The 23889-nt window shown below is 51.7% G+C and overlaps 1 protein-coding gene across 5 annotated transcripts in view; it reads right to left on the reverse strand.

The window, feature by feature from the left end:
- Positions 1 to 3169: 3169 nt before the first annotated feature.
- The window catches only part of LOC140458824 (hepatic and glial cell adhesion molecule-like), a 62253-nt gene continuing 41533 nt past the window's right edge, over positions 3170 to 23889 (reverse strand). For 3 of the 5 annotated variants that reach the window (XM_072553479.1, XM_072553482.1, XM_072553481.1), the window contains exons 2-6: positions 19178 to 19327; positions 16588 to 16932; positions 8975 to 9244; positions 5773 to 5898; positions 3170 to 5629 (exon numbers count right to left, since the gene is read on the reverse strand). In XM_072553479.1, the coding sequence (XP_072409580.1) occupies positions 5592 to 5629; positions 5773 to 5898; positions 8975 to 9244; positions 16588 to 16932; positions 19178 to 19235 (837 nt within the window). In that variant the 5' untranslated portion in view covers positions 19236 to 19327 and the 3' untranslated portion in view covers positions 3170 to 5591. Of the gene's footprint in view, positions 5630 to 5772; positions 5899 to 8974; positions 9245 to 16587; positions 16933 to 19177; positions 19328 to 20838; positions 20941 to 22446; positions 22847 to 23889 lie in introns of those variants that run through there. The other 2 variants (XM_072553478.1, XM_072553480.1) reach the window with 2 other exon arrangements.

Consider the following 23889-nt stretch of genomic DNA (forward strand, 5'->3'; position numbering starts at 1 on the left):
GGGGGGAGATTGTTATGAGGGGTGGGGGAAAGGGGTGTTGCTGTGTCTGAATCCACTGGATTCCAGGTTATTGTCCGTCAGGTCTGTTTGAGACCTTCAACTCTCGGAGCGCTACCCCATGTTCAGATTTCTAACTGCGTCCACCCCTGTCTGACACTGGTACCTCCACACTTTTGGGAGGGAGGGGAGATGTGGAGCAGTTGCTTCCCTTTGTGTGGAAGACTCAGGATTGGGGGGAGGGGTGCAATCGCATTGAAGGTGGGAGGTAGGGCCAGAGGACAGTGGGATGTTTTCACCCAGTGGTTAATGTCTCCCAAATGGAGCTAATCCTATTCGGCTGTGTTTGGTCCGTACCCCTCAAAACCCTTCCCTGTCCATGTACCCATCCAAATGTCTTTTACATCTACGCACCGAGGGTCCAACAGCACAGAAACAGACCCTTTGGCCCACCCAGTCCGTGCTGACCATAATCCCAAACTAAACTCGTCCCACCTGCCCATCTCCGTCCAAACCTTTCCTCTCCATGCCCTTATCCAAATGGTTTTTCAACGTTGGAACTGTCCCCACACCCCCTCCCACTTCCTCAGGAAGGTCAGGGATGTGGAGGTTGGGTTGAGGTGGGTTGTTTGTCAGTGAGGGGACGGAGCGTAGGCCGAATGGTGGTGTATCAGGGCAGCCTGGATTTCGTTGCAGCACCGAGCAGACTCACCAGTGGGCTGATGGGGGTACTTGAGGGAGGGCAAATGTGCTGAGCGCCTGGACCTAACAGCGGGATTTCAGGAGCAAACAGGAAGGGGACCTGTTTGTCTCCATACTGTCAGTGTAGCACTGTCGGAGGGTCAGTGCTGAAGGAGTGCCGCACTGTCGGAGGGTCAGTGCTGAGGGAGTGGGCACTGTCGGAGGGTCAGTGCTGAGGGAGTGCCGCACTGTCGGAGGGTCAGTGCTGAGGGAGTGGGCACTGTCGGAGGGTCAGTGCTGAGGGAGTGGGCACTGTCGGAGGGTCAGTGCTGAGGGAGTGCCGCACTGTCGGAGGGTCAGTGCTGAGGGAGTGCCGCACTGTCAGAGGGTCAGTGCTGAGGGAGTGGGCACTGTCAGAGGGTCAGTGCTGAGGGAGTGCCGCACTGTCGGACGGTCAGTGCTGAGGGAGTGCCGCACTGTCGGAGGGTCAGTGCTGAGGGAGTGCCGCACTGTCGGAGGGTCAGTGCTGAGGGAGTGCCGCACTGTCGGAGGTTCAGTGCTGAGGGAGTGGACGTTGTCGGAGGGTCAGTGCTGAGGAAGTGCCGCACTGTCGGAGGGTCAGTGCTGAGGGAGTGCCGCACTGTCAGACGGTCAGTGCTGAGGGAGTGGACGTTGTCGGAGGGTCAGTGCTGAGGGAGTGGACGTTGTCAGAGGGTCAGTGCTGAGGGAGTGCCGCACTGTCGGACGGTCAGTGCTGAGGGAGTGGACGTTGTCGGAGGGTCAGTGCTGAGGGAGTGCCGCACTGTCGGATGGTCAGTGCTGAGGGAGTGCCGCACTGTCGGAGGGTCAGTGCTGAGGGAGTGCCGCACTGTCGGACGGTCAGTGCTGAGGGAGTGGACGTTGTCGGAGGGTCAGTGCTGAGGGAGTGCCGCACTGTCGGAGGATCAGTGCTGAGGGAGCGGGCACTGTCGGAGGGTCAGTGCTGAGGGAGTGCCGCACTGTCGGAGGGTCAGTGCTGAGGGAGTGGGCACTGTCGGAGGGTCAGTGCTGAGGGAGTGCCGCACTGTCGGAGGGTCAGTGCTGAGGGAGTGCCGCACTGTCGGAGGTTCAGTGCTGAGGGAGTGGACGTTGTCGGAGGGTTAGTGCTGAGGGAGTGCCGCACTGTCGGAGGGTCAGTGCTGAGGATGAGTGTAAATGATGCCCTGGCCACTATCTCGAAGAGGAGATTAGTCTCTGTGGTCCTATGGATAATATTCACTTTCCAATGGTCCGGTTTGAAGCTCTGGGCCAGTTATCAGATTCCCTATTGTGGGATCTTGCCTTGCTTGTCTCCATACTGTCTGTCTCTCCCTTTGAAGGCGCAGGGCGGAGGGCGTTCCCATGAATCGCCTCCAGCTCTATCCCCACGGTCTTTCGCAACCCCCGTGGGCCCATCCCTGACTCAGAGCGTGTCTGTGCTGTCAAGTCCCTGCATTGCCTTCTGACTCAGTCAGCAGTGACGCAACCTCCCTAACTCATGAAGGGTGCGATGGGGGGGGGGGGGGGGGAGGGGAAGGTTGTGGCAGGGGTCATGACGCTCCTTTCAGACACATGGGCTGCAGCAGAGAAGACCATCAGAGCACAGGAGCAGAAATTAGGCCATTCGGCCCATTGAGTCTGCTCCACAATTCTATCATGGCCGATAAGTTTCTCAACTTCATTCTCCCATCTTCTCCCCATTAACCGTTGATTCACTTGATAATCAAGTGCCTATCTATCTCCGTGTTAAATATACTCAGTGACCTGGCCCCCACCTGGGTGTGAATTCCACACATTCCCCACTCTCTGGCTGAAGGAGTCTCTCCTTATCTCTGTTCTAAAGGGTCTTCCCTTTACTCTGAGGCTGTGCCCTCGGGTCCTAGTCTCTCCGACCAATGGAAACATCTTCCCAACATCCACTCTGTCCAGGCTGTACGGTATTCTGTAAGCTTCAATCCCATCCCACCCCCTCATCGTTTTATACTCCATTTATTATAGACCCAGAGACCTCGCACGTTATACCTCACATTCCCAAAACGAGGACCTTGGTCCATCGTCAGTCAGAAATAAACCCCCAACAGTTCTTAACCTACACCAGGCCCACAGCCTGAAACACTTTGGCGTTGCCGGTGCGACACAGAGTCACACAGCACGGGCACAGACCCTTCGGCCCAACTCATCCACACCGACCAGTTTTCCCAAACGGGAACTAATCCAATTCGGCTGTGTTTGGCCCCTATCCCTCAAAACCCTTCCCTGTCCAGGTACCCATCCAAGTGTCTTTTAAATCAAAGTACCGAGAGTCATAAAGTCCTACAGCACAGACACAGACCCTTCGGCCCATCCAGTCCGTGCTGACCCTAACCCCCAAACTAACCCAGTCCCCCGTGCCTACTCCTGGCCCCATCTCCCTCCAACCCTTTCCTGTCCATGTCCTTATCCAAATCCCTTTTAAATGTTGTAACTGTCCCCCCCCCCCCCCCCCCCCCCCACTTCCTCAGGAAGGTCATTCCACACACGGACCACCCTCTGGGGAAAACAGTTGCCCCTCGTGTCTTTTTAAATCTCTCTCCTCTCCCCTTATACATGTGCCCCCCTGGTCTTCCAATCCCCCCCCCACCCTGGGGGGAATAGACCCCCACCATTCACCCTCTCTGTCCCCCTCATGGTTTTATAAACCTCTATAAGGTCACCCCTCAGCCTCCTACGCTCCGGGGAAAAAACTCCCAGCCTATCCAGCCTTTTGTTATAACTCCAACCCTCCCATTCCCGGCAACATCCTGGGAAATCTCTCCGGAACCCTCTCCAGTTTAATAATATCCTTCCTGTAACAGGGTGACCAGAACTGGACACAGTATTCCAGAAGGGGCCTCACCAATGTCCTGTACAACCTCAACATGACCTTCCCAACTCCTACACTCAAAGGGCTGAGCAATGAAGGGGAGTGTGCGAAACCCCTTCGTAACCCCCCTGTCTGTATGTGATGGAAACTTTATCGATGTGATGGAAACGCACCCTCTGTTTGCCCATTTCCCACCTTTCGTAAACCTTCAGGACAAACGTAAGGGTGCCCAATTTCTCAGCACTGGCTAATTTACACAGACTGGTTTCTGGTGGCTAGGCTACAATCTTGTCTTGAGGGTAACAATACACTCTGCCCCACCTCCCAAAAGTGCCCACTTATTTTTGAAAACACTGCAGGAATTCAGTACATTCATTTGAATTGATGTGAAAGAGTCCGTCCTTGTAAATATAGTATGCTTCCAGCGATGAGGCATGTTATGGGCTTTCTGATTTATTGTTGGTTACAGTCTCCATCGGCACGGGCAGGATAATTCTACAAGTCCTGCCCACTCCTTCAAACAACCAACAGCTGCTCTCGTTCTGGGCTATTGCAAAGCGTAGGCATATGACACCTCTGTATACCTGGTAGAACTGACATTCACCCGCAGTGCCAATCTGAGTCAGTTTGCCTGCTGGCCAGCCCAGTCTGCGGTATCTCTTGGGATCACCGGCATTTGGCCCGAATCGGGGGTTATTGTAGCAAAGAGTGCTCTTGGGATTATTCAGTAAGTGCTGTCCATCCCCATGCCAAAACCCCCTGTCCCCACCCTCTCTCTCTCTCGTCAGCCCTCCCTCTCACCGCAGGCTGTCGAATTCCCGATTGGGGTAACTCTCCGGCTCTCCTCGGCCAGCTCCCCTTCCCAAAATCCGTCGCCAAGTGCCCGCTCCGCTTCACTATGCTTGGGAAGGATGAATAAATTCTCCGCAGTTCATCCGGAATTTGGTGCACTGTGGGCAGGGGGGGGGGACACTCTGTCCCCGTTGTCACAGCAGGAGTCAACGTCTCCATCTTCGGTTCCGAGCACGTCGATCCTGACCGGAGCATTCCTGCCCGTGCTTCTGGAGGAGGTGCTGGGCTGGAATGCCGAGGGAGAGATGGCGCTGTTATCCTCCACTTGGAGAGACCGCTGGGTTTGTGAATTCGACAGTTTTCCGGACAGGAAGAGGTATCAGTGCGGTTGTGGAAAGGGGGGGCAAAGAAGGAGATGTCCAGGAACGCAAGGGATGCAGCATCAGTTGGGGATGGATGAGGAGAGGCGATGGCCAGTGGTATTATGGTTGGACTGTTAATCCTGAGACCCAGGTAACGCTGGGGGGTGGGGGGGCTGGGTTCAAATTCTGCTACAGTAACATATTAAACTCAATAAATGTCTGGAATTAAGAAGTGAATGATGATCGTGAATCCATTGTCGGTAAATCCCATCTGGTTCACTAATGTCCTAAAGGGGAGGAAACTGCCAGCCCTACCTGGTCTGGGCCAACACGTGACTCCAGACCGACAGTGATGTGGTTGACTCTGAACTGCCCCCACCTGGACAATCAGGGATCGGCAATAAATGCTGGGTCTAACCAGCCACACCCACATCCCCCGAATGAATTATTTGAAGGAACCAGTGAAGGGCTTGAGTTTAAAATTGAAGCACAGTGTGGGAGGTTAAGGATTGCAGCATCAGTCAGGGTCAGTTCGCTCAGCACGCTGGGTGGGCCAGATTGTTCAAGCATTGTGATAGCCGCCGCACCGTGGGTTCAGTTCCTGCTCTGGCTGACCAATCCATGAAGGGTCTCCCCCTTGCCTGAGACATGACGATCCTTAACTTTCAACCGCGGTCAGAGATAGGTAGCTCTCTCACGGCTTCACCATGCTGCCTTGTTGGTGATAATGTTCACAAAGGAAACAGTTGAACAGATGAGTCTGGGTGGTTCAAAAGATGGTCAGGGATCCTATCCTGGTCAGTGACATTTTTCAAACCGGGGTGGCAAATATTTGAGGGAGGTGCAGCATTGCTTGCGATGATGTGCTGGACTCAAACATTCGGCCCCTCGCTGGTTGCTTACTTTGACCTGGTTCTCTGGAGAGCGATTTTACCAACTGCAAGAGAGTACGGGAGAGAGAAGGGGATTACACTTCACCATGAAGTCACCGACATAACGCTCCTTTCAGATACACGGACTCCTTCGTACCACCATTCAGTCAACATTGTGGAACGACCGAGTGGATAGGTGCTCACTCACCCTGTGTGGAATATATCAACAAGCTCATCAGGACGATGCCAGAGGCCACGGTTATGATGATGAGCAGGTAATGATGTCTCCTCGGCAGAGCCCAGTCTGTACTGCACTGCGGGAAGCTTGGAGATGCTGGAGAGGGGAACAATTCAGTGTAGGTAAGGGCATTACAGTATTCACAGGCAAGACACAGGCTCACACTCACACACTCACACATACACACACACACACTCTCACACATTCACACACACACTCACACACTCAGACACACACACACTCACACATTCACACACACACACACACTCACACATTCACACACACACAGACACACACACACACTCTCACACAACACACACATTCACACACAGACACACACACACACTCACACAGACACTCACAGACACTCACACACACAAACTCACATACACACACAGACACACACACTCACACACACTGACACAGACACACACACTCACGCACACTCTCACAGACACACTTACACAAACAGACTCACACACACAGATACACATACACACACGGACTCACACACACATACATACACGCACACACACACATTCACACACACAAACACACACTCACACACAAACAGACACAGACACAGACACACACTCACACTCACAAACCCACAGACTCACACACACTCTCTCCCACACACAGACACAAACACACACACACACACTCACACACACATGCTCTCACACACTCACATACACAGACACCCACACAGACACACACACATACACAGACACACACAGACACACACACACACACAGACACACTCACACACACACTGGCACACACACACTCACACTCACACCCTCACACACACACTCACATACACATTCACACACACTCACACACACAGACACACATAGACACACACACACTCACACACAGACACACACACACTGACACACACTCACACACGCACTCACACACACACTCACACAGACACACACACTCACATTCACACACTCACACACAAACACACACACAGACACACACACCCACCCACACACAGACACACCTACACACACACAGACACACACACACACTCACACACAGACACACTCACACACAAATACACACACACACAAATACACCCCCTCACACACACACAATCAGACACACACACACACACACACACACAAATACACACACCCACACCCACACACACACACACACAAATACACACACCCACACCCACACACACACACACACACACACACACAAATACACACACCCACACCCACACACACACACAGACACACACACACACACAAATACACACACCCACACCCACACACACAGACACAGGCACACACACACTCACACCCACACACTCTCTCTCTCACTCATACACACACTCACACACACACACCCATCTCCAGTCTGAAAGGTGCAGCAAAGGAGCCGCATGGACATTAGAATCGATCTGCCTCGATGCTGCCGTCCAGGGAGGGTTTGATACCCATTCCTGCGACTCTCTGCAAACATTTCATCATCCCAACATCCAACCGCATTGGAAAGCACTTCGGCAAATACTGGCTCGACAGATTCCTGGGATCTGATCGGAGTTGCAGGCTATCTTGCCAGGAAAGGTTGGACAGGCTGGACACATAGCCAAAAAACGCGAGGGGGTTTAGGATCTCGAGGGGACAAGATGACACACTTTAAAAAAAAGGAAGATTACCCCCATTTAAATCGGGCAGGGGGAGAGCGTTCATCAAAAGGATGTGGTACCGGTCCCTTCGGAAGACAGCAATGGAGGTTAAGTCAATCAATATTTACAAAGTAGAACAGATATCTCCTCAACCAGCAAGGTGATCAAAATAGATCACAATTAAGGGCAACGTGCAGTTGAGGTCTGAAGATAGGTCTGATAAGTGGCAAGTTACATTCACATCGCGCCAGAACCTAATGGTAAGATCCTAGGGCGTGTTGCTGAGCAACGAGACCTTGGAATGCAGGTTCATAGTTCCTTGAAAGTGGAGTCGCAGGTCGATAGGATAGTGAAGGCAGCGTTTGGTATGCTTTCCTTTACTGGTCAGGGTATTGAGTACAGAAGTTGGGAGGTCATGTTGCGGAAATTGGTTAGGCCACGTTTGGAATATTGCGTTCTATTCTGGTCTCCCTGCTACAGGAAGGATGTTATGAAACTTGAAAGGGTTCAGAAAAGATGTACATGGATGTTGCCAGGGGCAACGTTTTCACCCAGAGGGGGGTACGTGTATGGAATGAGCTGCCAGAGGAAGTGGTGGAGGCTGGTTCAATTGCAACATTTAAAAGGCATCTGGATGAGGACATGAACAGGAAGGGTTTGGAGGAATATGAATATGGGCCAAGTGCTGGCAAATGGGACGAGATTGGGTTAAGATATCTGGTCGGCATGGATGGGTTGGACCGAAGACTCTAAGACTCTTTGACTCTATGACAAAGTACATGGGAACACCACCCCCCTGCAACTTCCCCTCCGAGCCCCTCACCCTCCCGACTTGGAAATGTATCGGCCGTTCCTTCCTGGGTCAGAATCTTGGGATTCCCTCCCTCAGGGACATTGTGGATCTACCCTACAGCACATGGACTGCAGCGGGTCAAGAAGGCAGCTCACCCCCACCTTCCCAAAGGGGGGGGCAACTAGGGACAAGGGGGGGGGTGATAAATGTTGACCCAGCAGTGATGCCATCAGCCCCTTGAGTGAATTGAAAAGATGTCTCACTGACTTCATACCCACTATTTTGTCCATTCTCCCAGTGCCCCTCTAATAAACCCGCAGTATTCCATCCTGAAAACCTTGCTTTCAGTTTGATTTCATCCTTGCCCTGCCACTGAAACCTTCTCTCGATCTGTACCTTGCACTCTCTCGTAGTTATTCACTCTCCTGTTACCTTTTACACACCGCGACTTGCAATCTCCAATCTGCCTTAGCCTTTCCCTAACCCTGCTCCGACTTCCTCTCCCTGCATTCGAATCGCAAAACTATACCCGTAACCGTCTCGAGCTTCTGAACTGAACACAAAAGCCCAGAGTTGCTGTAGCTCTTTCTGGTTGGATCTGAAATTGTAGCGTACACGTGATTGTTTAGTAAAGTGCTGTCCACTTGTAGGATCGGAGCTAACAGGAGGCAACACCCAAACAGAGCGCGCAAAGTTTGATAAATGACATTAAGGTAGCAACGCAACGCCACCTAATAGGCTCAGACTTTGCGTCTGGCTGTTCAGTTGATTGGTGACCAGGCAGGTGTAGATCCCACAGTCCTCTGCACCGAGCATGTACAGCTCAAGAGTCTGTCCAGAATTCCCAATGGACACTCTCTCCGTCTCCGTGATGTTCTTCCTGTCCTTAGTCCAGGAGAATTCCGGTTGTGTGCCACCTTCCGCAGAGCAACTGAGAGTTATGTTCCGCATGGCGTTGGTAACGTTGGGGGTCATGGTGACCGTGACCCCTGCAATGCGCTCTGGGAACAGAAAGGACTGAAACGTTACAATTGGACAGGCTAAGATGGAGTAAAGCTCTCTCTACACTGTCCCCCCATCAATCACTCGCAGGACAGGGACAGCACAGGGTTAGATACAGAGTAAAACTTCCTCTACACTGTCGCCCCATCAAACACTCCCAGGGACAGGGACAGCACGGAGGTAGATACAGAGTAAAGCTCCCTCTACACTGTCCCCCCATCAAATACTCCAAGGAACAGAGACAGCATGGGGTAAGATACAGAGTAAAGCTCCCTCTACACTGTCCCCCATCAAATACTCCCAGGGACAGGGACAGCACGGGGTTAGATACAGAATAAAGTTTCCTCTACACTGTCTCCCCCATCAAACACTCCCAGGGACAGGGACAGCATGGGGTTAGATACAGAGTAAAGCTCACTCTACACTGTCCCCTATCAAACACTCCCAGGGACAGGGACAGCACAGGGTTCGATACAGAGTAAAGCTCCCTCTACACTGTCCCCCCATCAAACACCCCCAGGGACAGGGACAGCACAGGGTTAGATAACCATAAAAACTGTAGGTGCTTTCCTGTATTAACACCAAAAATTACACCGACCAGAGTTTTGGATTAGATTAGATTAGGTTCCCTACAGTATAAACACAGGCCCTGTGGCCCAACAAGTCCCACCCAGACCCATTCCCCTAACCTACAGTTATCCCCGACTAATGCATCTAACACTATGAGCAATTTAGCATGGCCAATTCACCTGGATCATCTCTCTCCACTCCCACACATCCCAAGGACCATCACTGGCCACCTCTCTCTCAACTCCATGGTAGCCAGTCATCATATGCCTGTCACAATCTTCACCATCATTAAGATTAGATTAGAATAGATTACAGTGTGGAAACAGGCCCTTCGGCCCAACAAGTCCACACCGACCCGCCGAAGAGCAACCCACCCATTCCCCTACATTTGCCCCTTACCTAACACTACGGGCAACTTAGCATGGCCAATTCACCTGACCCTGCACATCTTTGGACTGTGGGAGGAAACCGGAGCACCCGGAGGAAACCCACGCAGACACGGGGAGAACGTGCAAACTCCACGCAGTCAGTCGCCTGAGGCGGGAATTGAACCCGGGTCTCTGGCGCTGAGAGTTTTCCAACACCATTACCCCTAATCACCAGTGCTTACTATCTCCTCATTATTGATTCCTTTCACCTTGTCCTATTCAGATACCTCAACCTCATTTCGAAACCCTGATCACTTCTGTTGAACCCACGTACCGAGTTGTCCCATTGTGTTATGACATATGAGCGTCACAAAGTCCTACAGCATGGAAACAGACCCTTCAGCCCATCCAATCCATGCTGACCCTAATCCCCAAACTAAACTCGCCCCCCCCCCCCCGCCTGCTCCTGTCCCATCTCCCTCCAACCCTTTCCTGTCCATGTCCTTATCCAAATCCCTTTTAAATGTTGTAACTGTCCCCACCCCCCCCCCCCCTCCCCCACTTCCTCAGGAAGGTCATTCCACACACAGACCACCCTCTGGGGAAAACAGTTGCCCCTCATGCCCTTCTTAAATCCCTCTCCTCTCACCTTAAGAAATATGCTGCCTCATTTTGAAATCCCCCACCCCAGGGGAAAAGACAGCGGCTATTCACTTCATTTATCCCTCTCATGATTTATAAACCTCTACAAGGTCACCCCCTCAGCCTCCTACGCTCCGGGGAAAACAGCCCCAGCCTATCCAGCCTTTCTGTATAACTCAAACCCTCTCATTCCTGGCAACGTCCTGGGAAATCTCTCCGGAGCCCTCTCCAGTTTAATAATATCCTTTTCCCTTGTTGTTCTACTCGTTTGCAAGCTCCTAATTAATTATTGAGCACCTCAATCGAATCTGTCTGTGTTCCAGGCTCTGAAAGTCTTTCTAGCTCTCACATTGTATTTACCTCCTGTGTGCATCACCTTACGGTCTGGAGCCCTGCATCTTGCACCCTTTGATGGGCAGGGACAGTGACGACACATGACTGGGGAACGTTTTCTCAAATCTCTTCGACGGCATTACCTTTCCCTCTCCAAAGGCAACGTCTCCAGTTTCTCCCACCTACCCTCATCACTGAAGCTTCTCATCTCAGTGTCCATTCCTGCAACTCGGATCTGCACTCTCTCTCTCCATGGCGTACACACGTCCTTCTTAAACTGAGGAGTGGACAATACTCCAACTGAAGACTAACGAGTGTCTTGTACATAGATGAGATTAGATTCCCTAGAGTATGGAAACAGGCCCTTCGGCCCAACAAGTCCACACCGACCCACAGAGCCATTCCCCTATATTTACTCCCTGACTATCGCACCTAACACAACAGGACAATTTCCCATGGCCAATCCACCCTAACCTGCACATCCCTGGGCACTATGGGACAATTCCCCATGGCCAATCCACCCTAACCTGCACATCCCTGGACACTATGGGACAATTCCCCATGGCCAATCCACCCTAACCTGCACATCCCTGGACACTATGGGACAATTCCCCATGGCCAATCCACCCTAACCTGCACATCCCTGGGCACTATGGGACAATTTCCCATGGCCAATCCACCCTAACCTGCACATCCCTGGACACTATGGGACAATTCCCCATGGCCAATCCACCCTAACCTGCACATCCCTGGACACTATGGGACAATTCCCCATGGCCAATCCACCCTAACCTGCACATCCCTGGACACTATGGGACAATTCCCCATGGCCAATCCACCCTAACCTGCACATCCCTGGACACTATGGGACAATTTCCCATGGCCAATCCACCCTAACCTGCACATCCCTGGGCACGATGGGACAATTTCCCATGGCCAATCCACCCTAACCTGCACATCCCTGGACACTATGGGACAATTCCCCATGGCCAATCCACCCGAACCTGCACATCTTTGGACTGTGGGAGGAAACCAGAGCACCTGGAGGAAACCCACGCAGACACAGGGAGAATGTGCAAACTCCACACAGACCTTCACCCGAGGTTGGAATCAAACCTGGATCCCTGCTGCTGTGAGGTAGCAGTGCTAACCACTGAGCCACCGTGCCACCCAACTGGCTCAACATCACCTTCCTGGTTCTTGTACTCCGTGCCTCAACAATAAACCGAAGACACTGTCTGCTTTATTTACCGCTCTCTCTCTGCGTCCGTCCTGCCAATTGGAATGACTGACCGCACACATACATCGTGCACTCCTTTTCAGTTTTACCATCTGGTTTGGATTATCGCTCCCCGCTGTTGCTACCAAAATACAGCGCTCCTTCTCTGAACTGAATGTCAGAGGTCAGGAATGAATGATAGGTGGGGATAGTCCCTAAAGAGAGAGAAGAGCAGTTGGACAGACAAAGGGGTGGATAATGATCCGGCTGGGAACTGTTAATGGAGACTGCCCGTGGCTAACAATAGGGAACGTGACATGACAGTTTGTATGCTAACAGGACAGGCAGCATCCGTGGGGCAGGAAAATCGACATTTCAGGCAAAAGCCCTTCATCGGGAATGATGCTGACAGCCTCGGGGGGTGGAGAGATAAATGGGAGGGGGATGGGGATGGGGTGGGAGCAGGGAGCTGAGAGTTCAATAGGTGGATGGAGGTGGGGTGAAGGTGATAGGTCAGAGGGGAGGGTGGGAGTGGATAGGTGGAAAAGAAGACAGGCAGGTAGGACAGGTCATGGGGACGGGGCTGAGCTGGAAGTTTGAAACTAGGGTGAGGTGGGGGAAGGGGAAATGAGGAAACTGTTGAAGTCCACATTGATGCCCTGGGGTTGAAGTGTTCCGAGGCGGAAGATGAGGCGTTCTTCCTCCAGGCGTCTGGTGGTGAGGGAGCGGCGGTGAAGGAGGCCCAGGACCTCCATGTCCTCGACAGAGTGGGAGGGGGAGTTGAAATGTTGGGCCACGGGGTGGTGTGGTTGATTGGTGCGGGTGTTCCGGAGATGTTCCCTAAAGCGCTCTGCTAGGAGGCGCCCAGTCTCCCCAATGTAGAGGAGACCACATCGGGAGCAACGGATACAATAAATGATATTAGTGGATGTGCAGGTGAAACCTTGATGGATGTGGAAGGCTCCTTTAGGGCCTTGGATGAGCCAGACCAACAGGCTGCTCTCTCGTTCGAGAGAGGGGACTAGCCATGATTTAAACTGAGGTTCACCATCCTTCAGGACAGGGGGAGAGGTTGAGAAGGGGAGATTGTGGGTCAGGTGGCCAGCAGAGGAAATGGTGACCAGGTGGGTTAAGAGCTACAGCAAAGCATGCTGGGAAGTTTGGTCAAGCTGCTTTAACCCCTTACCTCAGTTAAATCTGCAGCCAGGACATGTGACCTCAGTTGACTCGATAAGGTGAGTGTCACGTTGTCCCAAGGTTAGGGTGGATTGGCCATGGGAAATTGTCCCACAGTGCCCAGGGATGTGCAGGTTAGGGTGGATTGGTCATGGGAAATTGTCCCATAGTGTCCAGGGATGTGCAGGTTAGGGTGGATTGGCCATGGGAAATTGTCCCATAGTGCACAGGGATGTGCAGGTTAGGGTGGATTGGCCATGGGAAATTGTCCCATAGTGCACAGGGATGTGCAGGCTAGGGTGAATTGGCCATGGGAAGTTGTCCCGTAGTGCCCAGGGATGTGCAGGTTAGGGTGGATTGGCCATGGGAAATTGTCCCATAGTGTCCAGGGATGTGCAGGTTAGGGTAGATTGACCATGGGAAATTGTCCCATAGTGCCCAGGGATGCGCAGGTTAGGGTGGATTGGCCATGGGAAATTGTCCCATAGTGCGCAGGGATGTGCAGGTTAGGGTGGATTGGCTGTGCCAAATTGTCCCATAGTGCCCAGGGATGTGCAGGTTAAGGTGGATTGGCCACGGGAAATTGTCCCATAGTGTCGAGGGATTTGCAGGTAAGGATGGATTGACCATGGGAAATTGTCCCATAGTGCCTAGGGATGTGCAGGTTAGGGTGGATTGGCCATGGGAAATTGTCCCAAAGTGCCCAGGGATGTGCAGGTTAGGGTGGATTGGCCGTGCTAAATTGTCCCATAGTGTCCAGGGATGTGTAGGTTCAGGTGGATTGGCCATGGGAAATTGTCCCATAGTGCCCAGGGATGTGCAGTTTAGGGTGGATTGGCCATGGGAAATTACCCCATAGTGCTCAGGGATGTGCAGGTTAGGGTGGATTGACCATGGGAAATTGTCCCATAGTGCCCAGGGATGTGCAGGTTAGGGTGGATTGACCATGGGGAATTGTCCCATAGTGTCCAGGGATGTGCAGGTTAGGGTGGAGTGACCATGGGAAATTGTCCCATAGTGTCCAGGGATGTGCAGGTTAGGGTGGATTGGCCGTGGGCAGTGCAGCGTTACAGGGACGGGACTGCATCTGGATATATGCTCTTTGCTGTGGACTCAATTGGCTGAATAGCCTGTTTCCACACTGTCGGGATATTATGAGCGCCCGGTAAAAATGTTTGAGTACTCAGTTCCAGGCAATGAACTCTTTATGGTAATCTCAGTGAATGCAGGATTTGAGCCCGCACTCTGGGCATCACTCTGTACTGCAAACCGGCCGTCCCAAGCTAAAATGTAATAAACCTTTCGTTACATTCCTTTACAAAATGCTCAGCCAGATTTGTATCCCTGTTGCTACTCATCCCTTCACTTCAACATTTTGCCGTCTGGCACAGCTTTTGGAAATCCATGGACATCCTATTAATGACAATACATCCATCAAACCCTGTCACTATCTCTGTTCACCTCCATCTAAGCCATTATCATAGTTGGCCACCACACCTTTAACTCGATCACCTTTGACTTACACAAGTGTACATGTCAGGAATAGGCCATTCAGGGCATTGAGTCTGTACTGTCAGCCTGTAAGATCTGACGATAATCTCAAATCCACATTCCCACTGATAACCTTTCACCTCTTGGTTTGCCAAGAAACTATCTCCCCAAAGATATTCAAGAACTCCACTTTCAAAACCTTTTCAGGAAGCGGGTTCCAAAGACATGTGACTGAAAACAAAATCAGATAACCTTTGTTTTCAATGAGCGACCACTGATTTTCAAACCTGGTTTCAATTCCAGATCCTCTGCTATCCTCTGTCTGTGACATCTAGCCACCTCCATCAATAACCCCAGACATCATAGTTGGCCACCTCTGTGTACATTATTAAGAATAGAATAGAATCCCTACATTATGGAAACAGGCCCTTTGGCCCAACCAGTCCACACTGACCCTCTGAAGAGTATCCCACCCAGACCCATTCCCCTACACTTACCCCTAATGAATGCACCTAACCTGCACATCCCTGGACACTATGGGACAATTTCCCATGGCCAATCCACCCTAACCTGTACATCTTTGGACTGTGTGAGGAAACTGGAGCACCCGGAGGGAACCCACGCAGACACGGGGAGAATATGCAAACTCCACACAATTGCCCAATGTTGGAATCGAACCGGGGTCCCTGGCAGCAGTGCTGGCCACCTCTCAGACACCATAAACCCCAATCACCAGAGTCGGCCACTTCTGTCTCCATCATTATTCTCATATACCTCGGTTGACCTCCAGTTTGCATACTATTAACCCCATCCATCATGGTTGGCCATCTCTCTGTACACCATTAATCCCACTCACCATATTTGGCCATATCTGTCAACACCATGAGCCCTCATCTGTACGAGTTGACATCTCTATTCACACCATTGACAGCACTCAGCATAGTTGTCTGTCTCAGTCTATACCACAAACCTCACTCAACATAGTTGGACACCACTGTATACAACATTAACTCCAATCACTGTAGTTGGCCACCCCTCTCTCTCTATACCATGAACTCCAATCAGAATGGTTGACCACCGTTATGTACAATATTAACTCCAATAACCATGGTTGGCCACCTGTCTCTACATCATTCCCCCATCTCACTGCAGTTGGCCACCTCTTTCAGAATGAACGAACACAAGCAAAATATTTGGCCACATTTGGTGACACCGTTGACCCCAAACCCCTTGGGGGGTGGGTCGGGGAACTTCCATTCACATGAATAGCAACACTCATCATAGTTAGACAACTCTGCCAGCACGATTAATCCCACTTATCATACTTGGTCAACGCTGTTCAGAACACATGATTAATCCCAGCCATCACAGTTGGCCACCTCTCTCGCTGCACGATTTGCCACAAGCGAGCTATTCAGCTGGATCTGCTGACACCATGAAGCCCAAACACCGGGGCGGGGGGTGGGGGGGGTAGCTCTGTCTACCACAACGCCACCACTCGTCATGGTTGGCCACCTCCCTAGATACCCATGGACAGACTTACCGTACAGGGTCACCAGAGTGGAGGCTTTGTCCTCAGCGCCATCGTCAGCGGTCACTGTGATCTGGTAGGTGCCCTGGTCAAGCGGGGTGAAGTTGAAGAGGCGGAGGGAGCCGGTCTCGCTGTCAAATTGGATGCGGGTGCGGTAAGGGCTGGATGGGATGGTTGTGTTCTTGCTAACGATGTACTGGAGGATACGGGTAGCGCCCACGTTGTCCACTTTCCAGATGATGCTGTGCAGTCTGTTCGAGGGCCCCACGTGATAGCTCGCCTCAAGGAGAATGGGCTGCCCACTGATCCCATAAATCACATCCTCTCTCAGATTGACATTCAAAGCACAGCCAGCCGCTAGGGTAAGAGAGGGACAGGAAATCCAGGTCAAACTAACCAGACAGCAGCGAGATAGACACATATACACACACACGGACACACACACACACGGACACACACACACATATCACCGAGAGGCACTGGAGGGAAACATACTCCCTCAAAACTGACCCTCTGACAGTGTGGCACTCCCTCAGCACTGACCCTCCGACAGTGCGGCACTCCCTCAGCAGTGACCCTCCGACAGTGCCCACTCCCTCAGCACTGACCCTCCGACAGTGCCCACTCCCTCAGCACTGACCCTCCGACAGTGCGGCACTCCCTCAGCACTGACCCTCCGACAGTGCCCACTCCCTCAGCACTGACCCTCCGACAGTGCCCACTCCCTCAGCACTGACCCTCCGACAGTGCGGCACTTTGTCAGCACTGCCCCTCTGATATCTCCTTACCCCTACCCCACCCACCAGCCCTTGTTTTCACACAGTCTGCCATTACTCACTCTCTATTGTTTCTACTAACAGCCATTCACCCTCCCAGCCTGATGATTCTCCACTTCTTTGTCTGTCTAACTGCTCTTCTCTCTTTTTAGGCTCCATCCTCACCTATCATTTACTCCGTAACCCCCTCCCCTGACCCAATCCTCTGTACATGAAACATTCCCTAGCAAAGTTAAATTTCATGGAATACAGGGAGAACTAGCCATTTGGATACAGAACTGGCTCAAAGGTAGAAGACAGAGGATGGGGGTGGAGGGTTGTTTTTCAGACTGGAGGCCTGTGACCAGTGGAGTGCCACAAGGATCGGTGCTGGGCCCTCTACTTTTTGTCATTTACATAAATGATTTGGATGTGAGCATAAGAGGTACAGTTAGTAAGTTTGCAGATGACACCAAAATTGGAGGTGTAGTGGACGGTGAAGAGGGTTACCTCAGATTACAACAGGATCTGGACCAGATGGGCCAATGGGCTGAGGAGTGGCAGATGGAGTTTAATTCAGATAAATGCGAGGTGCTGCATTTTGGGAAAGCAAATCTTAGCAGGACTTATACACTTCATGGTAAGGTCCTGTGGAGTGTGGTTAAATAAAGAGACCTTGGAGTGCAGGTTCATAGCTCCTTGAAAGTGGAGTCGCAGGTAGAAAGGATAGTGAAGAAGTTGGGAGGTCATGTTGCAGCTGTACAGGATGTTGACTCAGCCACTTTTGGAATATTGTGTGCAATTCTGGTCTCCCTGTTGCAGGAAGGATGCTGTGAAACTTGAAAGGGTTCAGAAAAGATTTACAAGGATGTTCCCAGGGGTAGAGGATTTGAGCTACAGGGAGAGGCTGAACAGGCTGGGGCTGTTTTCCCTGGAGCGTCGGAGGCTGAGGGGTGACCTTATAGAGGTTTATAAAATCATGAGGGACATGGATAGGATAAATAGACAAGGTCATTTCCCTGGGGGTGGGGGAGTCCAGAACTAGAGGGCATAGGTTTAGGGTGAGAGGGGAAAGATATAAAAGAGACCTAAGGGGCAATATTTTCACACAAGAGGGTGGTGTGTGTATGGAATGAGCTGCCAAAGGAAGTGCTGGAGGCTGGTACAATGACAACATTTAAGAGGCATCTGGATGGGGACATGAATAGAGGGATATGGGCCGGGTGCTGTCAAATGGGGTAGATTAGTTTGGAATATCTGGGTCGGCATGGACCTCCTCCACCCAACGCCTGGAGGAAGGGCACCTCACACCGTCCTCTTTGGGACCCTGCACTCACACACGATCAATGTCGATTTCCCCTCCCCTCACCTTATCCCCGGTCCAACCTCCCAATTCAGCACCACCCTCTTGACCTGTCCATTCTCCTGTTCCGCCCTTCCCTCTGACCTGTCATCATTACCTCCACCTATTGCACTCACAGCTACCTACCCCTCCCCACTCCCAACCCCCAACCCCCTTATCTCTCAGCAACCCCCCCCCCAACAAGCCACATTCCTGATGAAGGGCTTTTGCCCGAAATGTCGATTCTCCTGCTCCTCGGATGCTGCCTGACCTGCTGTGCTTTTCCAGCACTCACTCTAATCTAGACTCCGATCTCCGCAGTTCTCTCATTCTCCAAGGAGAGAATGTCCAAGCTTCACAATTATCAGTCGCCCAAGGGGTGGGATCGAACCCGGGAGCCTGGTGCTGTGAGGCAGCAGTGCTAACCACTGAGCCACCATGGTCTGTGACTCCCCACTGAGGGGGTAACATCCTGTTTTCCCAGCCCCAGGGCGGGATGCCTTACCTGTCAGGAGAAGCACTATGTTAACGAATGCGATTGCCTTTGGTCCCTTGATATCCATGGATCAGCTAAACATTGGGAGCTCATCCAATCACCTTGGTTCTGTTTCCCCATTTCTCCCCATCCGATCAGCACACTCCCGCTGGCCACTCCCTGTCAATGATACAAGACTCTGGTTAGTACGAGAAATCCCAGCATTTGGGAGCAGTTCCCCAGGGAATGTCCACATGGAGAGAGAAAGGGAAAGAGAGAGGGGGAAAGATTGAGCGAGTGTGACATAGAGTGAGAGAGAGGGAAGGAGGGAATGGGAAAGAGAGAGAGAGAGACAGACAGAGGGAGGGAATGGAAAAGGGAAAGAGGGAATGTGAAAGTGAGGGAGAGACAGGCAGAGAGAGACAGAGTGACAGAGAGCCAGAGTGAGAGAGAGAGATTGAGGGAATGGGAGAGAGATAGAGAGGGAAAGTGAAAGAGAGAGAGACAGAGACAGACAGACAGAGAGAGATAGAGTGACAGAGAAACAGAAAGAGAGAGAGATAAAGAGAGGGAGAGAGATTGAGGGAATGGGAGAGAGAGGGGGGGAATGTGAAAGAGAGAGAGACAGAGAGATACAGACAGACAGACTGTATGACGGAGTGACAGACAAACAGAGACAGAGAGAGAAAGAGAGAGGGAGAGAGAGATTGAGGGAATGGGAAAGAGAGAAAGGGAGGGAATGGGAGAGAGAGGGGGGAATGTGAAAGAGAGAGACAGAGAGATAAATATAGACAAACAGAGACAGAGTGACAGAGAAACAGAGGTAGAGAGAAAAACAGAGCGAAAGAGAGAGATAGAGATTGGGGGAGTGGGAAAGAGAGAGAGGGGGAGGGAGAGCAAGAGGGAAAGTGAAAGAGAGGGAGACAGAGACAGACAGTTAGAGAGACAGAATGACAGAGAAACACAGACAGAGAGAGAAACAGAGAGACACAAAGAGAGAGATATAGTGATGGAGGGAATGGGAAAGGGGGGGGAGATAAAGAGACAGAGTCAGACACAGAGAGAGAAACGGAGAGAGACTGTGACAGAGACAGAGGGACAGAGAGAGAATGTGACTGAGAGAGAGATATAGACAGAGAGAGAAAGAGAGAAACAGACAGAGAAACAAAAAAGAGAGATAATGAGAGACAGTGAGAAAGAGAGACAGAGACAGAGTGACAGGCAGAGAGAGACAGAGAGAGAGAGAAAGAATACAAGATAGAGAGGGGAGAGGGAAAGGGAGTGAGTGAGAATGGGAGAGAGAGCAGCAGTGACAGAGAAGAGAGAGAGCACAAGAGTAAAGAGGGATGAGGAGCATGAGAGAGAGAGAGAGAGAGAGAGAAAGAATACAAGACAGAGAGGGGATAGGGAAAGGGAGTGAGTGAGAATGGGAGAGAGAGCAGCAGTGACAGAGAAGAGAGAGAGAGCAAGAGAGAATGAGCCAGAGACACACAGAGAGGGGGAAAAGGAAAAGAGAGAGGGAGTGAAACAGCAAGAAGCAGAGAGAGAGGGATGGACACATCTTTCATCCCCAGATTACCGAGAATCTGCAACCTCTCTCTTTCTCTCCTTGACAGAGTACTGACAGGAGGCTAATACAGAGCCAATGCACCCACAACCCACCCACCGTGCTCCCACATTCTTGTACTCACCACCCCTTCAAACCTTGCCCTGCAGTAAACTGACAGAGAGTGAGAGGGAGAGAGAGCAGGTGAAAATTCCTGAACTCGGGGAGGGGCAAATTGGCTGGGGGCAGGGTTTGGGTGAGATCAATCCCCTGACAGCTCCAGCCATTTTCCTGTTTCTGTCAGAACCGAATGCTTTCAGAATTGCACCCAGCTGAGTGTCTGTTCGAATGAGCAAGCACTTCAGGGAAAATGAAACCAATAGTGGAAGGTCATTGGTCAGCATGTTCTGGAACTGCTCTGGTTTGCAAGAAATGTTGTTCAACTGAGGTAAATAAAAACAGGATGTTTTCCACAAAGTCAGCTGTCTCAGAACCCATGAATCACAAGCTGAGAACTCTAATTCACCTCCACCTCCCTTGACACCTTCCTTCAAGGTGTTCTCTCAGATCCCAAAGAGTCTTGGAGATGTACAGCGCAGAAACAGACCCTTCAGTCCAACCCCTACATGCTGATCAGACATCCTAAACTAGTTTAATTCCATCTTCCAGCACTTGGCCCATATCCCCCCAAACCCCTTCCTATTCATGTCCCCATCCAGATGCCCTTTAAATGTTGTCATTGTACCAGCCTCCACCACTTCCTCTGGCAGCTCATTCCATACACGTACCACCCTCTTGTGTGAAAAAGTTGCCCCTTAGGTCTCTTTTATATCTTTCCCCTCTCACCCTAAATCTATGCCCCTCTAGATTTCCCCACCCCAGGGAAAAGACCTTGTCTATTTACCCTATCCATGTCCCTCATGATTTTGTAAACCTCTATAAGGTCACCCCTCAGCCTCCGACGCTCCAGGGAAAACAGCCCCAGCCTGTTCAGCCTCTCCCAATAGCTCAATCCTCCAACCCTGGCAATATCGTTGTAAATCTTTTCTGAACCCATTCAAGTTTCACAACATCCTTCTTATACCAGGGGGACTGGAATTGCACGCAATATTCCAACAGTGGCCTAACCAATGTCCTGTACAGCCGCAACATGACCTCCCAACTCCTGTACTCAATACTCTGACCAATAAAAGAAAGCATACCAAACACCTTCTTCACTATCCTATCTACCTGTGACTCCACTTTCAAGGAGCTATGAACCTGCACTCCAGGTCTCTTTGTTCAGCAACACTCTCTAGGACCTTACCATTAAGTGTATAAGTCTTGCTAAGTTTTGCTTTCCCAAAATGCAGCTCCTCGCATTTATCTGAATTAAACTCCATCTGCCACTTCTCAGCCCATTGGCCCATCTGGTCCAGATCCTGTTGCAATCTGAGGTAACCCTCTTCGCTGTCCAATACATCTCCAATTTTGGTGTCATCTGCAAACTTACTAACTGTACCTCTTATGCTCGCATCCAAATCATTTATGTAAATGAGGAAAAGCAGGCAAAAGGCGATGAGACAGGGTACAAGTCAGCGGGAGACAGCTTAGCGGCCTGGGGTCAAAACAACCATCTCTCCATCAACGTCAGCAAAGTGGAGGAGCTGGTCATTGACTTCAGGAAGGGGAGTGGGGGGCATGCTCCCGTCTGCAACAATGGGGCGAAGGTGGAGCTGATCCACAGCGTCAAGCTCCTGGGAGGGAAGCTCACCATCAATCTGTCCTGACATTCCTGGTGAAGGACCTATACCCAAAACGTCCTTGCATTCTGCCTCTCTACATGACTCCATCTCTCTCTCTCTCTCTCTCCCTCTCTTCATGACTCCATCTCCCTCTCTCTCCCTCTCTCTCGACTCCATCTCTCTCTCCCTCTCTCTCTCAATTCCATCTCTCTCTCTCTTCATGTTTCCATCTCCCTCTCTCGACTCCATCTCTCTCTCTCTCTTGACTCCATCTCTCTCTCTCTTCCTCTCGCTCTCTCGATTCCATCTCTCTCTCTCTTCATGACTCCACCTCTCTATCTCTCTCTCTCGACTCCACCTCTCTATCTCTCTCTCTCGACTCCATCTCCCTCTCTCTCCCTCCCATCTGCCTCTCTCTGTCCCTCTCCCTCTTTTTACTCCCCCCTCCCTATTTCCTTCTCCACTCCTTATCTCTACCCCTCTGCATTTCTCTGCCTACCACACTCTCCTCTGTTGCCCCAAACCCCCCACCACACCCACCCCACCCCTCTCCGACTGCCTTCCCACTCTCAATCCCCCCCCCACCCCCACCCCACCCCTCTCTGACTGCCTTCCCACTCTCAATGTCCCCCCACCCCCACCCCACCCCTCTCTGACTGCCTTCCCACTCTCAATCCCCCCCCCACCCCCACCCCACCCCTCTCTGACTGCCTTCCCACTCTCAATCCCCCCCCCACCCCACCCCTCTCCGACTGCCTTCCCACTCTCAATCCCCCCCCCACCCCACCCCTCTCCGACTGCCTTCCCACTCTCAATCCCCCCCCACCCCCACCCCACCCCTCTCTGACTGCCTTCCCACTCTCAGTCCTACACTTGCTCTCCTCTCCTCTCACCCTCTCTCTCCTTCTCCATCAACCCAGCTCTCTCCCAGCTACACCCCCAATTCTCTCACGTTCTCTGCGCTCTCTCTCTTCCCGCTCCCCCCACCCTCCCAGCTCTCTCTCTCTAAATTCACTTGGACGTTTTCTTTCCCATAACCCACTCTCTCTGCTCTCTCTCTCCCTTGTTCCCCTCACTCTCTCACTCCTGTCTCTCAGTTCCTCCATTTCTCTGTCTACTCACACCACACTCTCTCTCCCTCCCTCTCTCACACTGCTGTCTCTCTCTCTCTCTCTCTCTCTCCCCCTCTCTCACACTCCAGTCTCTCTCTCTCTCTCTCACACACACTCCAGTCTCTCTCTCCCCCTCCCTCTCTCACACTCCTGTCCCTCTTTCCCTCCCTCTCTCACACTCCTGTCCCTCTTTCCCTCCCTCTGTCACACTCCTGTCTCTCTCTCTCTCCCTCTCACTGTCTTTGCTTCTCTGCTCTCTGTCAGCTTTACCCTCCCCCTCTCTCAGCCCCTCCCACCCTGGGCCCCTATGTTTTTCCCAACACCAGCCTCTCTCTCTCTCTCTCTCTCTGTCTCTCTCAT

Source organism: Chiloscyllium punctatum, chromosome 34 (assembly GCF_047496795.1).
Source record: "Chiloscyllium punctatum isolate Juve2018m chromosome 34, sChiPun1.3, whole genome shotgun sequence".
Classification (NCBI taxonomy): Eukaryota; Metazoa; Chordata; class Chondrichthyes; order Orectolobiformes; family Hemiscylliidae; genus Chiloscyllium; species Chiloscyllium punctatum.